The 12,247-nt window shown below is 37.9% G+C and overlaps 3 protein-coding genes across 3 annotated transcripts; 2 read left to right on the forward strand and 1 right to left on the reverse strand.

Annotated features, from left to right (window-relative positions):
* Positions 1–973: 973 nt before the first annotated feature.
* Positions 974–1,805, forward strand: BRETT_002353 (uncharacterized protein; the record flags this gene model as incomplete). The annotated part of the gene is made up of 3 exons (XM_041280883.1): positions 974–1,010; positions 1,165–1,213; positions 1,379–1,805. 3 exons carry the CDS (start codon positions 974–976, stop codon positions 1,803–1,805), a joined length of 513 nt encoding a protein of 170 aa, XP_041138674.1.
* Positions 1,806–4,797: 2,992 nt separating this feature from the next.
* On the forward strand, positions 4,798–6,954 carry BRETT_002354 (uncharacterized protein; the record flags this gene model as incomplete). The annotated part of the gene is made up of 1 exon (XM_041280884.1): positions 4,798–6,954. The coding sequence occupies one exon, from the start codon at positions 4,798–4,800 to the stop codon at positions 6,952–6,954; it is 2,157 nt and encodes a 718-aa protein (XP_041138675.1).
* Positions 6,955–7,473: 519 nt separating this feature from the next.
* BRETT_002355 (uncharacterized protein) lies at positions 7,474–11,951 on the reverse strand (the record flags this gene model as incomplete). The annotated part of the gene is made up of 4 exons (XM_041280885.1): positions 7,474–8,069; positions 8,096–8,338; positions 8,878–9,417; positions 10,457–11,951. The coding sequence occupies 4 exons, from the start codon at positions 11,949–11,951 to the stop codon at positions 7,474–7,476; spliced, it is 2,874 nt and encodes a 957-aa protein (XP_041138676.1).
* Positions 11,952–12,247: the final 296 nt, after the last annotated feature.

Consider the following 12,247-nt stretch of genomic DNA (forward strand, 5'->3'; position numbering starts at 1 on the left):
ACTTTGGAATTCAACCTCCTATTATTTCGAAATTGAACTTTTTTAATAGAGGTCTAATTTTGATCACGTGATTCCGAATGGGGTTAGGGATTTCCGCTGTTCTAAATTTTTACCAAACTTCAACCAATCACAGTGCATGCGAATAATGGTTGTGAGACCTTCCGATTGTAAATGGATATTACAAAATCATAAACCGATGTTAGATTCTTGTATTCAGTTAATTTTGATGATGATGTTAGACTACAAAATACGATGATGATCATACAAAGTTGATCGCATAGAAGCTTCAACCAAAAAAAAAAATTCAAAAAAACGCGGTCTGATGAAAAGGCTGAGGTGAAGTTTCCTTCAATATATCGCTGAGTAAATTATATCACAACGGGGTAATCCATTGATTGCATCTATAATATATTCAATTTTGTATTTAAATGCCATCTTATCAAAATTTTGCGGGTAAAGTTAACATCTTTTAACGATAAAAAGTATATATCCGACGGCTAGTAGATAGGAATATAAAATGTAGTGCTAGATATTATAGAGGGGCAAAAGGTAGATAAGTACACCCAATTTACAAGTAGCAATAAAGTTACATAACTACAGTAAATTTGCATGACAATAAAATTTAATCCCACTGCCAAGTTTCAAAGTTTCTGGTGGTAGATTTCAACTTTTGATATTAGACAGACTCGTAAAAATTAACCGCTGAAAGAACACTGAAGGTAGGATTAATTAGTTGAAATAATGTGCACTGATCGGCAAAGACGCGATAAAAATAAATAACTTTTGCAAGAAATAAACAACCTCACAAATAAAAAAGTGGGAAAAGAACCAAAAAATAATAAAAATTCGCTAATCCCCAAGTTGCACGTTTTATTTGTTTACACCAGCTCACCTCTTTCTTCTTCTTACATACGATTAAACTTACGTGTTACATCCATCAAACAACCGATAAATCGCTTATATATTATTCAAAATGGCCACAGCAAAAACTGCCAAAACAACCTACAAGGGTAAGTTTAAAACCGACATTTAAAGAAGGGATAAAGACCAAGAATATTTATGGGTGTATTTTCGTGTTAGGCTTTTACCGAAGTTAATCTGCGTTTTTCCCATCCAATATTTTTTAATGAACACCAAAATTAGGATACTAACATACCGATAAAGACATGATTGTGTCAGCCGTTACAGGCTTGAAGGAAAGAAATGGCTCAAGGTACGTATAATTTACCAATATGTTACGTTGGTTTCTTCCCAAGGCAACTCTCAAAAAAAAAATTTATGGTGTGGTCATGATTTTGTTTCACTTAAAGCAACACCTTTTTTTTTTTTGCAATCCAATTTGACATTTGGAAATACTAACACAACCATAATTATATAGCCGTCAAGCTCTGAAAAAGTTCATTAGGGCTAACTTCGATGTCAACCCAACCAACTTTGACTCCCAGTTCAACATGGCCATCAAGAGAGGTGTTGCTGCTGAATATTTGCTTCAGCCAAAGGGACCTTCTGGACCAGTGAAGGTGAACAAGACCGTTATTAAGCCTAAAAAGGCTGTTAAGAAGGCTCCTGTGAAAAAGGAAGCAAAGAAGGAAGTTAAGAAGGAAACCAAAAAGACCAAGCCTGCACACAAGAAAATTGTCAAGAAGGCTGTTGCCAAGAAACCGGCAGCACACAAGAAGACTTCAAAGAGAGCACCAAAGAAGGCTGTTGGAACGAAAAAGGCTTCAACGAAAAAGGCTAAAACCACAAAGAAGGTTTCTAAGAAGTCTTCGAAGAAGACCAAGAAGGCACCAAAGAGAAAGTGATGGCAGCTCTTTTTTTATCTATTGTTACGTTAACAAATGCCATTCCTTGTTATTATGCCATCGTGACTTCTTCCTCAAATGCTTATGTGTTTTAATATCCTTTTGTACACTATCTTTCGGTGCGAGTATGATTATTCATATTTCTTTTCCTTAGTTAAGATATCCACTCCGTTCTTTGTGCTATTTTACATTTTTTTTCCCCAGTTCCAAACATAAAGCCCTTTACCATTACGTTGTTTTTGAGTTTGACTTTTTTCTGCTCGATTAATGGTAAGGTACGTTGCTTCGAGTCTATTGGATTTCTCTTTGTGACATTTCGCCCAGATAAATTCATAGTTTTGTTTGGCATCATCTGGTGTGAGTGGGTATGTTCTACTTACTTCTTATTTTTCTTTTTTATTTTGAATATTTTTTGTCCAGCTTTTTTTTTTCTTATCTCAATTACATCAATTTCGCCTTTTCCTTATTATTTTACCGTTCATGTCTATTCCTTGGAGTAGGCTCTTTCTTCATATTTCTTCTGTACTCTAATTAAAGGCTCTATTATCATTATTTGTTAATTCTATACCTCATGCTACGGTTATATTACCTTGTAAATTATGATCAATATTTTTTTTTTGTATTTACAGTTCCTCTTCCGATTGTTTCCATGTTTACTTTTTCTTCGCGCTTTTTCCTTTCTTTCTTTTCGCGTTTGGTGACAGGTAACAAACAAGTCGATTGGCGCGTCCGTGTGCAATCGAAGCCACTGAAACGAGTTCAGTATTAGCGTAAAAGTGCATAGAGGAATTAAAGTGTTTCAACAAATGTATAGTTCGGCACTGACAAAGTATTTTTATTTTCTATCTTTAAAAGAGCATTATCAGTGTTTTAGGAAAATAAAAAATGGAAGCTGTAAGAGCCTAAGTGGGAAGAAAAAAGGTCAGGTTTATAGATACTATGAATTGGGATAGCACAGATTACGTGCAAAAAACCTTGAATAGAGCAAATCCTTATGCTCGTAGTTGATCTAACCTAAATACAGGGCACAGAGGAGAAAAATCAAAACAAAAAGGTACCAAGCAAATCAACTTCTTCAGTATTCTTGTTAATAACATCACTATTCTCTTTCTTCAGCCACCTTATTTCCGAATTTCCTTAGGATACAACTACTCACTCCTTTATGTGATGGCAAAAATAGCTGCAGATAGACTGGAAATCGTATTTTTTATTTATTTTTCAGGCAGAAAGCGGCAAGCATATCTGCTCTTATTATTATTTTATGCAATTGCTCTTATTCATCAAGTTTCTTTATGTATTATTGGCGGTCCGATTTTGTCACTCATTTCTATATCCGATGAATAAGCGATTACTTTGGATAATGGGAATATCAAGATGTTGAAATTTCTATCAATTCTAATTTAAGCAGTAACAATCGTCCACATTTCATCTTAAGGGATCCATTTTCAATGATTTTAATGGTGAAGAAATATGTGTTCGGACTGGAGTAATTTCCAACGTTTATTTAAGAAACAAAAAAAAAGACAATTTCTATACAGCAGAAAAAATAAAATAAAGTGCTTACATATCAATAGTGTGCCTACTGCTCGGACTCCCCATTAAAACAATCAATAAGAAAATTGCATGACTGTCGCTAGTTTGAATTTGACAATTGGTACAATTCTGTTCAACGTTCTGGTACCGCCTTTTTTTTTTACCTAATTAATCGACGTACCAAAATTATGTGGGGGAAAATGGAAAAAGTTCCAGCTTTTTATCTACCTGGATTTCTAACAATATTTTGAGCTTTAAATTCTAAGTTTTACTCATCTTTTTTTTTCGGTACAACAGGTTCCAGTAAGGGTTCCTACTCTGTACAAAGAAACCCGATTTCTTAAAAGCAATAAGAAAGGAAATTCGTGAAGTTTACGATCGTTGCTCCCCTTATTCGATGAGATTCGGAAAGATTTCTTAATTAGCCGAAGGAACGAAAACTGGCCAGTGAGAGGCACCGACTTTCCCGGGAAAGATGCCGGAACGAAGAATTTAAAGTGTAAAAAAAAAAAAAATCCGGAGAAATGTGAAACAAGAGAAGGACCGTCTATACAAGAGCGTTTTTTGGCTTTAACTGGCAAATAATCATTCCCCGTACCTTTAGTAACAAACAAACAAAAATAATAACAATTAACTAGAGCAAAATTTAGCAGTACAGTAGACAGACAAATCACAATCTGAAAAAAGAAAAATCGGATTTCAGGATTATGTGCAAAAATTGGTTGTGGAGAGAATTTATTTATTTGGCGTCGGATCAAAAGTTAATTGCCAATCAAAGCAAGCTAAAAACGCCTGAACCGTATAAATATCTAACAATTGCAGAAGTGCACTAGAAAAAATTAATAATTGAATTCACAGAATATAATAGGAACGATTGGTCAAACCATCCGACATTGTTCCACCGAATTTCATGGGCATTGTCTTCTCCCAATTACTTTCTCCCTTAGTCCATCCTGGGTCAAGTCCGTATCTCACCAATAACATCGTTGCACTTCACTCTATGTATGCACCCGCCTTGACTTTATAACCTCCACATCCTATATTATCTGCTCTCCCTATTCTTCAGTATTTTATTTCCGCTTTATTTTCACCGTCTTTGTATGTTTCCTAACAATTGCTCTAAACAGCTTCATAATCTTTACAGATCTTTACATCTTTCAGTACTCGATCCTTTCACTTGTCGTTTGATCAAGCATTTGTCGACGAACCTTCCATCGCTTACAAGTATCTTTCCAGCTTTTTCCATTCAGAAAGTGTGTTGCACAAGAGGGAGATCAGGATCATTATAAAACCGGCATTTCCCCCTTTTCTGCCCGTATCGTCTATTTGCAATAAAAGCTGAATTTCCACGAAGTCATTTGTCCGCCTTCTGGCTGTTGTTAGAAAGTACTTAGTCACAGGATAAGGATATAGAGTTTTTTTTTTCATTTCTGCTAATAGGTTTCAGCATATTTAAAGAATGCCAACCTTAATTGAACCCGAAACGCCGGATTCGAACTCTGATTTGGTATCAGCGCCAAGTACGTTGGATGATTTGAAAGCTGAAAATTCTGGAAGTCAAGAAGAAACATATTCATACACTTTAAGAATAAAGAACCCTAGTCCCGAACTGGACGAGCATCTTCTTCGATTTCAGGAACAAAATCAACTATCCCCATCTTTCTTCTCTTTAATACGGACCACCCGAAACGAAACATATTTCTGCTTTATTAAGTTTGCTGAGAGAAAAGATCTCATGGATGATTTTGTGAAATATTTGACCTCTCTGAAAGATGGTGAGCAAGATAGACCATTCGAATTAGAAACCATCGATTCCGAATATAAGTTGAATCTTCAGCTTCCTGGTAATCTTTACATCAGGGGTCTGCTACCAACAACTCGCTCAGAAGATCTATACAAGATATTCCACCCTTATGGTGAGGTGCAATCGTGTAAAGTTATATATGACGATTATGGCTTTTCCAAGGGTTACGGATTTGTGAATCTGGCAAACAGAATGCAGGCTGATAGGGCAATTAAAGGCTTAAACGGACAGAGCGTCGCCGGAAATAATCTTTTCGTCAATCACCATGTTTCCAAGACCGACCGCTTGAAAGACATGGAAATCAGGAGACACAACTATTCGAACTTGTATGTAAAGAACATTCCACCAAAGTATTCAAAGGAAGATCTTTCATCGTTGTTCAACAAATTTGGAACAATCGATTCCGTCTTTCTTCCACACGGTGAGAACGGTGAGGAAAATAAAGGCTATGGTTTTATCAATTTCAGATACCACAAAGATGCTGTCCAGGCTGAGCAAGAAATGAACAACTTCGAGCTCCAGGAAGGTTACAAAATTGAAATTTCTCGAGCAGAGAGAAAGAGAGAAAGATCAATTTACTCCGAAGAGGCATACCATTATGGTCCTATTGGATATGTGCCAATTACTGCTCCTCTGTCTCCACCTCAGGCTTCCATGATTCCTGATCAAGCTTTTGTTCCTACCGAAGCAGTTGGACATATAGTTGCTGCTCCGCAGTCTTCTGTTGCAGATGGTGCCTCTGTTGCTACTGATTACAAAAAAGAAGAAATGGATTCATTATCCACCAACGGAATAAAGAAAGATAATACTGTTGACGAGGAATCTGAGACTGAGAATGAAGTGAAATTGGGAGAGGACGGTTCGGAAAAGAAAAAGAACGGCGATTCCAATTCAAAAAGGACGAAGACAAGAAGGAAGTCTTCCGCAAACTATTTCATGTCATCTGATTCAAATATGCTGTCTTCAGCGGCTGGTCTTCCAATAGCAGGGCCAGATTATCAAGACTCCAATCTATATATCACACATCTACCCTTGGAATTCACTGACGCTGATCTGGAGAAGCTCTTTTCCTCATTTGGTCCTATAGTCTCTGCCAAGGTAATCACGTATCAAAGAAACAACAAGAGCGGGAAGATGGATCAACCAATAGGCTCACGTGATGCCAAGGGCAAAGATCCTGAGAGTCTAGTTGGAAAATCAAAAGGTTTCGGTTTTGTTTGCTTCCAGAAGCCTGTTTATGCCTCCAAAGCATTGGTGGCAATGAATGGCTATAAGCTTGACTCAACACATATTCTAAACATTTCCTTTGCGCAAAGGAAGGAAAACAAGTTTGAAAGAGGAAGACTTCGTCACTACAACCAGAATAACCTAGAGAACTTTTACAGGTATTTCAATTATCAAATTCCTCCTAGTTACGGATACCCTTCTTATACTATTCCGGATGGAAAGATTTCTGACGAGAAAGCTTCATCAAGATTCTATGAGTCCCCTCAGGCTGCATTACCATTTTTCTCTCCTCCAATGCCAATTATGGTTTCTCCTGTCACTAAAGACTATAAGGCCAAAACCGACAAAGAGACTGATGATGCTGGCTCTAATTCTGAAAGCGACGACCATAACGATGATAACAAGCATGACAACTATGATGATGAAAGTGGTAGTGCATCAGAAGTGTCTGATGATGGGGAAAATGTTGATGCGCAGGCATTTCCACCTCCATTTGTTCCGTATGGCTCATTTTACTACTATTCGTACCCTCAGATGTATGATGCACCAGCATTTATTCCAGCAGGAAACACTGAAAGGCGGTAAAGGATGAGTGCATACAGTTTGGTGAAAATAAAAGAATGCTGTTAGCGATCTTCAAACCATTGTAATGGAGGTTTTTGGTTCTAATTGGCCTTTTTCAAACTTCACTCTCGCGGTTGGACATCACTGTGAACCTGATGAAACTTGTACATAATAGGGCAATTGTCTGGGATTCGCTTATGATGTGGTATAGACGAATCCAGAGTTGGGCCTTCTGGAATTCTTAAAGAAACACTACTGTAAAAATAAGCCATTGGACGTGCTTGTTTCATCTTTTCTCTTAATTGCTTTGTTTTTGTTCTATATTTTCGGTCCAGTCAAACCTGGATGGACAGACCAATGTACAGCAACACTAATAAAAAAAAAGTACTTCGTTGGGACAAATTACATTAGAAAAGTAAATTTAATTGCAAAGCCTGATCCAGTGTGCAAAAGGTATGTATATATATATATAATTGTCGACATTTCTTTCTCAGACCTAAAAACATGATGAGCAAATCGACAAAAAGATACATCAGTCAACTATAGTGATGGGGGAACATCGTCCAGCTTCGCATTCTTAAAATTCTTTGGCTGTTCGGCAAACTCCTGTGATGGATCACTATCCTCAGAAAGTGCTTCTTCGTCCACTTGTTCAACACTCTTCACTTCATCGATGTAATATTTGAGCATCTCCTCTATTCCATTTTTCAAAGTTATTTCACTGCTCGAGCACGATTTGCAGGCTCCAATAAGCCTCAAATAAACTGTTCCGGTTTCTCCGTCCCATTTCAGAAATTTGATATCTCCACCATCTTCCTGAATTGCAGGTTGGATTCTCGTCACAAGCATCTCTTTTACAAGCTCTACGACCTCATCGTTCGGATCAATTTCTTCATCTTCCTCCTCCAGTTCCTCGGCATCTCTTTCCTCCTCTTCTTTACGATTCTGGTCGGCCATTTTTCCAGCTATGTAATCATAATACTTATCCGTCAAAACAGGTCGTCCCATAGTTAAGTGCTCGGTCATTATAGAAAATATCTGCGGCTTAAGAACCGACCAGTCAGGAACCTTCTTGTTATCTTTCATCTCACCATCTGTCTTTTTCACAACTGTCAAAAAGTTGTAACCCAACAGCACTGAGAAATGCATCTATTATTGAGACTGAGCAACTTAAAGGCCAGCTCCGATTTCTCAAGAGCATCCTTTATTCCATCAACTTCAACAGTTGGTGCCTTTGGTGATGGGAGAAGCACTGCCCCACTTGGAATAAACTTCAGAGCATTCTCATTTGGAGTTTCTTGTGTTTGAATGAAAAGAGATCGGATTTGCGGTGATAAAAGCTTCTGAAACGTTATCCCTCTGCGAGACTGTACTCTGATTGTGCGGCCAATCAAACTGAACATTGCTTTTTTTTTGTAATGATTATGTTTGTATCAAACACTAATTAGTGAAAAGAAAAACGGTTTAGTTGGATGGTGAGCTGTAGGATTAGAAAATGATGTGTAGTTCCTTGATGCAAGAAAATCTCCGCCAAGTTTCTTTCATTCCCCACGTCTCCCCGCCATTTTTTAATTTTTAATTTTTCATTTTCTTTATTTTTTGTCTTCCCGAATTTTTCCACGATATATAATACGAGCAGGCTTGGATATCAATACTAAACTACAATACCATGCTACGACCTCGGACTAATAGCAGTTGCTGCAAAATAAGACTTCTTGGGAAGGCGAAAAAGATCGTGTTTTCCTCCCAGCAAGACTAATGGCTGTGTATTAGATCAAAAGGCTAGAAAAATGCGTAGTGTAAAATTAAATGAACGACACGAATTGAATCAACTACTAGGGCCTAGGACGCTTAACGGCTCTTTTCCAAAATCAAAATATAGTTGTGTTTCTTCTCCTCTAAAAGTATTCCTTTCAAAATCCAGCAATGACTATTACCTCTTACGCCTGTGTTTCCTATAGTTGGGCTTCCGATTAAGTTTGTTACGTGTAACTCTAGCCTGAATCCATCCGATTGCTTCTTTCACACCTTCCCCGGTAACTGCACTCACGGGCAAAACTCTAGAGTCCTGTGCATTTAAATTTTCGGCAACAGGATTGAAAAGTTGCTTGAGATTTGCCAACTCCATTTTATCTGGTGATTTCAAGTCTTGTTTATTTGCTAGCATCAATATAGGTAGTCCTTCAGCTTGATTATTTGCGTTAATTTCTTTCATTCCTGTTATGCATCTCTGTAATCTATCGTTATCGCATGAATCCACAACAAGGATGATCGCGTGCGCTTTATTGTAATATTCATTCCATAACACTCGTAAAGAAGATTGTGATCCGACATCCCAAATTTTCAAATACACACCATCAACCTTTACTGTTGCAATGTTCTGGCCCATTGTCGGCAGTATTCGGCTTTTTGGAAGCTTTTTGTAATTAGGTATATACAGGGACTTCACCTCCTCAAGTAGGGTCGTTTTACCTGCATTGTCGACTCCCAACAATAAAATTGAATATTCTAGATAAAATGTTAGTACTGGGTTAGTAAATAATTTCCGTAAACGTAGTACAAAGGGCATTATAACCACCATTAGACAAGTGTTGACGTACCCTCTTTTGACGTCCACGAGTTATATAAACTCTCTGCTAAGTGGAACATCACACAGAAAGCAATTAGAAATAACTGGGAAAGCTAAAGTCCAATTCACTTTCAATTCACCGCCACGAGATACTTGGAAAAGAAGTTGGAGCAAAGCGGAAATTTGTTTTGTCGGAATTTTCGAATGAAGAAATCTGATGGAATTCTGTTGAACGGTTATTTGATTACTAACCAAATGTGTAATGACGCTTGGAGGTTAAAAAGCTTAAATTCGTCGCTTGCATCGATCGACGTCATAATAAATTTCCTTATTTAATTTTTTTTTTTGTTGAAGGAAATTTGGAGCACTCAAATTTCTGCGGTCTCCTTTGGTGCCTGCAGTACCATTAACCATATAAACTAAGTAAGAAGAAAGCATTGTATCAATTAGTTGGCTATTATTTCTTGAAAAACAAGTTGCTCAAACAAACCTTAGAATGAGAGCTACATTACTTCGGCTGGCGAGATCCTCATGGAAAGGTCCATATGTTGTTCCTCTACCCATTTCTCAAGCCAAGAAAAGCGGAACACCAATAAGAACAAACGCTAGGGCTTGTACAATTCTTCCGCAGTTTGTGGGACTAAAGTTCCAAGTGCATAATGGAAAGGATTATGTGCAGTTTGAGGTGACGGAAAACATGGTTGGATCGAAATTGGGTGAATTTGCACACACACGAAAGAGATTCAGCTACACTCAAACGAAAAACAAATGATCGTCTATCGGTAATGCATATTTCATATTTAACTTCTGCCTAGATTGTCACATCTTTGCTTGCACCCCATCCATATTTCCTGTACATAAGCATATAATAATATTATGATAAATATCTTATTATAACTAAAGTAAACAATGTCGTGCCGAATGTCTTGGCTCATGTTCTACGTAATACGTTACCTAATCTATCTTCTCTAAGCTCCTTGGTTCTGTCGATTTTAGGCCACTTTCCCCATCCATTCAACCTAACAATGCAACATGTTGCATTATCATCACCTCCAACATCTTCAACAAAGTGATCAACTTGTGTTGCTGCCTCCTTAGGAGTACCTCTAGCATCAGTTGTTGACGTAATCACATCTACAACCTCCTGATCAGTCATACAGTTTGTGACACCATCTGAAACTAACGCTAAAAAGCATTCGTCACCTCCAAACCACTTGACACCGACTTTTTTGAGATGATCCCCATGCGTCTGAATGTACTTCTCCATTTTGGCTGGATCCCCTATTAAGTAGTCAAAGAACTCGGGTTCTGCGGAAACGCCAACATCCTTTGCAGAAATATCACCAAAAGAACGAGTGTTGGCCAAATTTAAATATCTCTCTTCGCCGAACGAATCAGTCATGATCAAATTGGCCGAAAACTTTGTCAATCTCCTACTTTCGGTCGGATTGGACGGATGATGATCTCTAGTCAAAGCATGTGCAACACCATTCTTATCACAGAGAATTGCACGCGTGTCTCCAACTTGGGCCACTAAAAGTCGTGAGAGAACATTATCATGAAAGTAGTAGCCGTCCGGATCATTATTATCCTTGTCCACGCAATAAATAAACGCCGAAGTGCAGGTTGAGCCAGAATTGATCATTTTTACCTGCTCCTGGCCGGTCATTGAGTTCTGGTATCCTTGAATATGTTGAACTTTATACTCTTCAGTATGGTTGAACATGTTCTCGTACGTGAGAAATTGATAATCAACATAGAGGAAGCTTAAAAACACACGAAGCTTGAAAAAATCATACGGTGTGACCTGGCTTGCAAATTCGGGAAGTTGCCATAGTTTTGTCTTGCTATCATGCAGTTTTCTGGACTTTAGCAGCAGTTCCTTAGACTCGTTCTCTTTAAGCACTCTTCCAAGCCCCATCGCATTCAGGAGTTGCTGATTTTCTCTCCGATACCATCTTTTCCAGTATCCACCAATCTTCTTTCTGTAAAACTGCATTAGAAAATCGATTGTCTCCTCAGTGATTTGGAGCCTTTCAACGCTTTCAAGCAAATGACTCTTTAAATACTCGCTGCATTCTCCACCTCCATGTCCATCAAATACACTATAATTAAAAACTTTTTGATGTAGATAGTTGTTTGTGTATGCTGGTTCGGTTAGTTTGTTGATTCTCCCATTTAAATAAGCATCCACCGAATTCGAAGTTTCGTCACCCACCTTCTTTATGTTGAGATCCATGTCCAAAATTCCGGCCTGATACCGATCTTCATTATATGGCCGATTTACTCGGGAAGACGCATATCCAAAGTTTGAAGGAGCCTTCATTATATTCACGTTAAACGCTATGGGTGAAGATGAATTCAGCGATTTAATCTCTACACGCTGCGATAAGCATCTTGTTGCATGCCATACCAGCCCTGCTTTTGTAGTACCGATCGATCTGTACATGTTATCACATCTATTGCCAGACACATCAAGATTGTTCGGCAAACAATAAAGTCATATCAATCACTACCATAAGTCAAATTTCTTGGAAATTTATTTTGCTCAGAATTAAATAATCCAACGATGAGATTTGATCAGGCGGCCGTCACGCATGCGGGGTTTACGTTTTAATCCTATTGTAAGGCAAGTTCATTGTTATTTTTTCTCCCCCGTTTTTATTTTTTTTTTGACAACTATTCCTATTCCTCATTTGAATTCACTTTAAGCCAACCAATAATAAAGCCTGCCCAAGCCAGCGG

Source organism: Brettanomyces bruxellensis, chromosome 9 (assembly GCF_011074885.1).
Source record: "Brettanomyces bruxellensis chromosome 9, complete sequence".
NCBI lineage: Eukaryota > Fungi > Ascomycota > Pichiomycetes > Pichiales > Pichiaceae > Brettanomyces > Brettanomyces bruxellensis.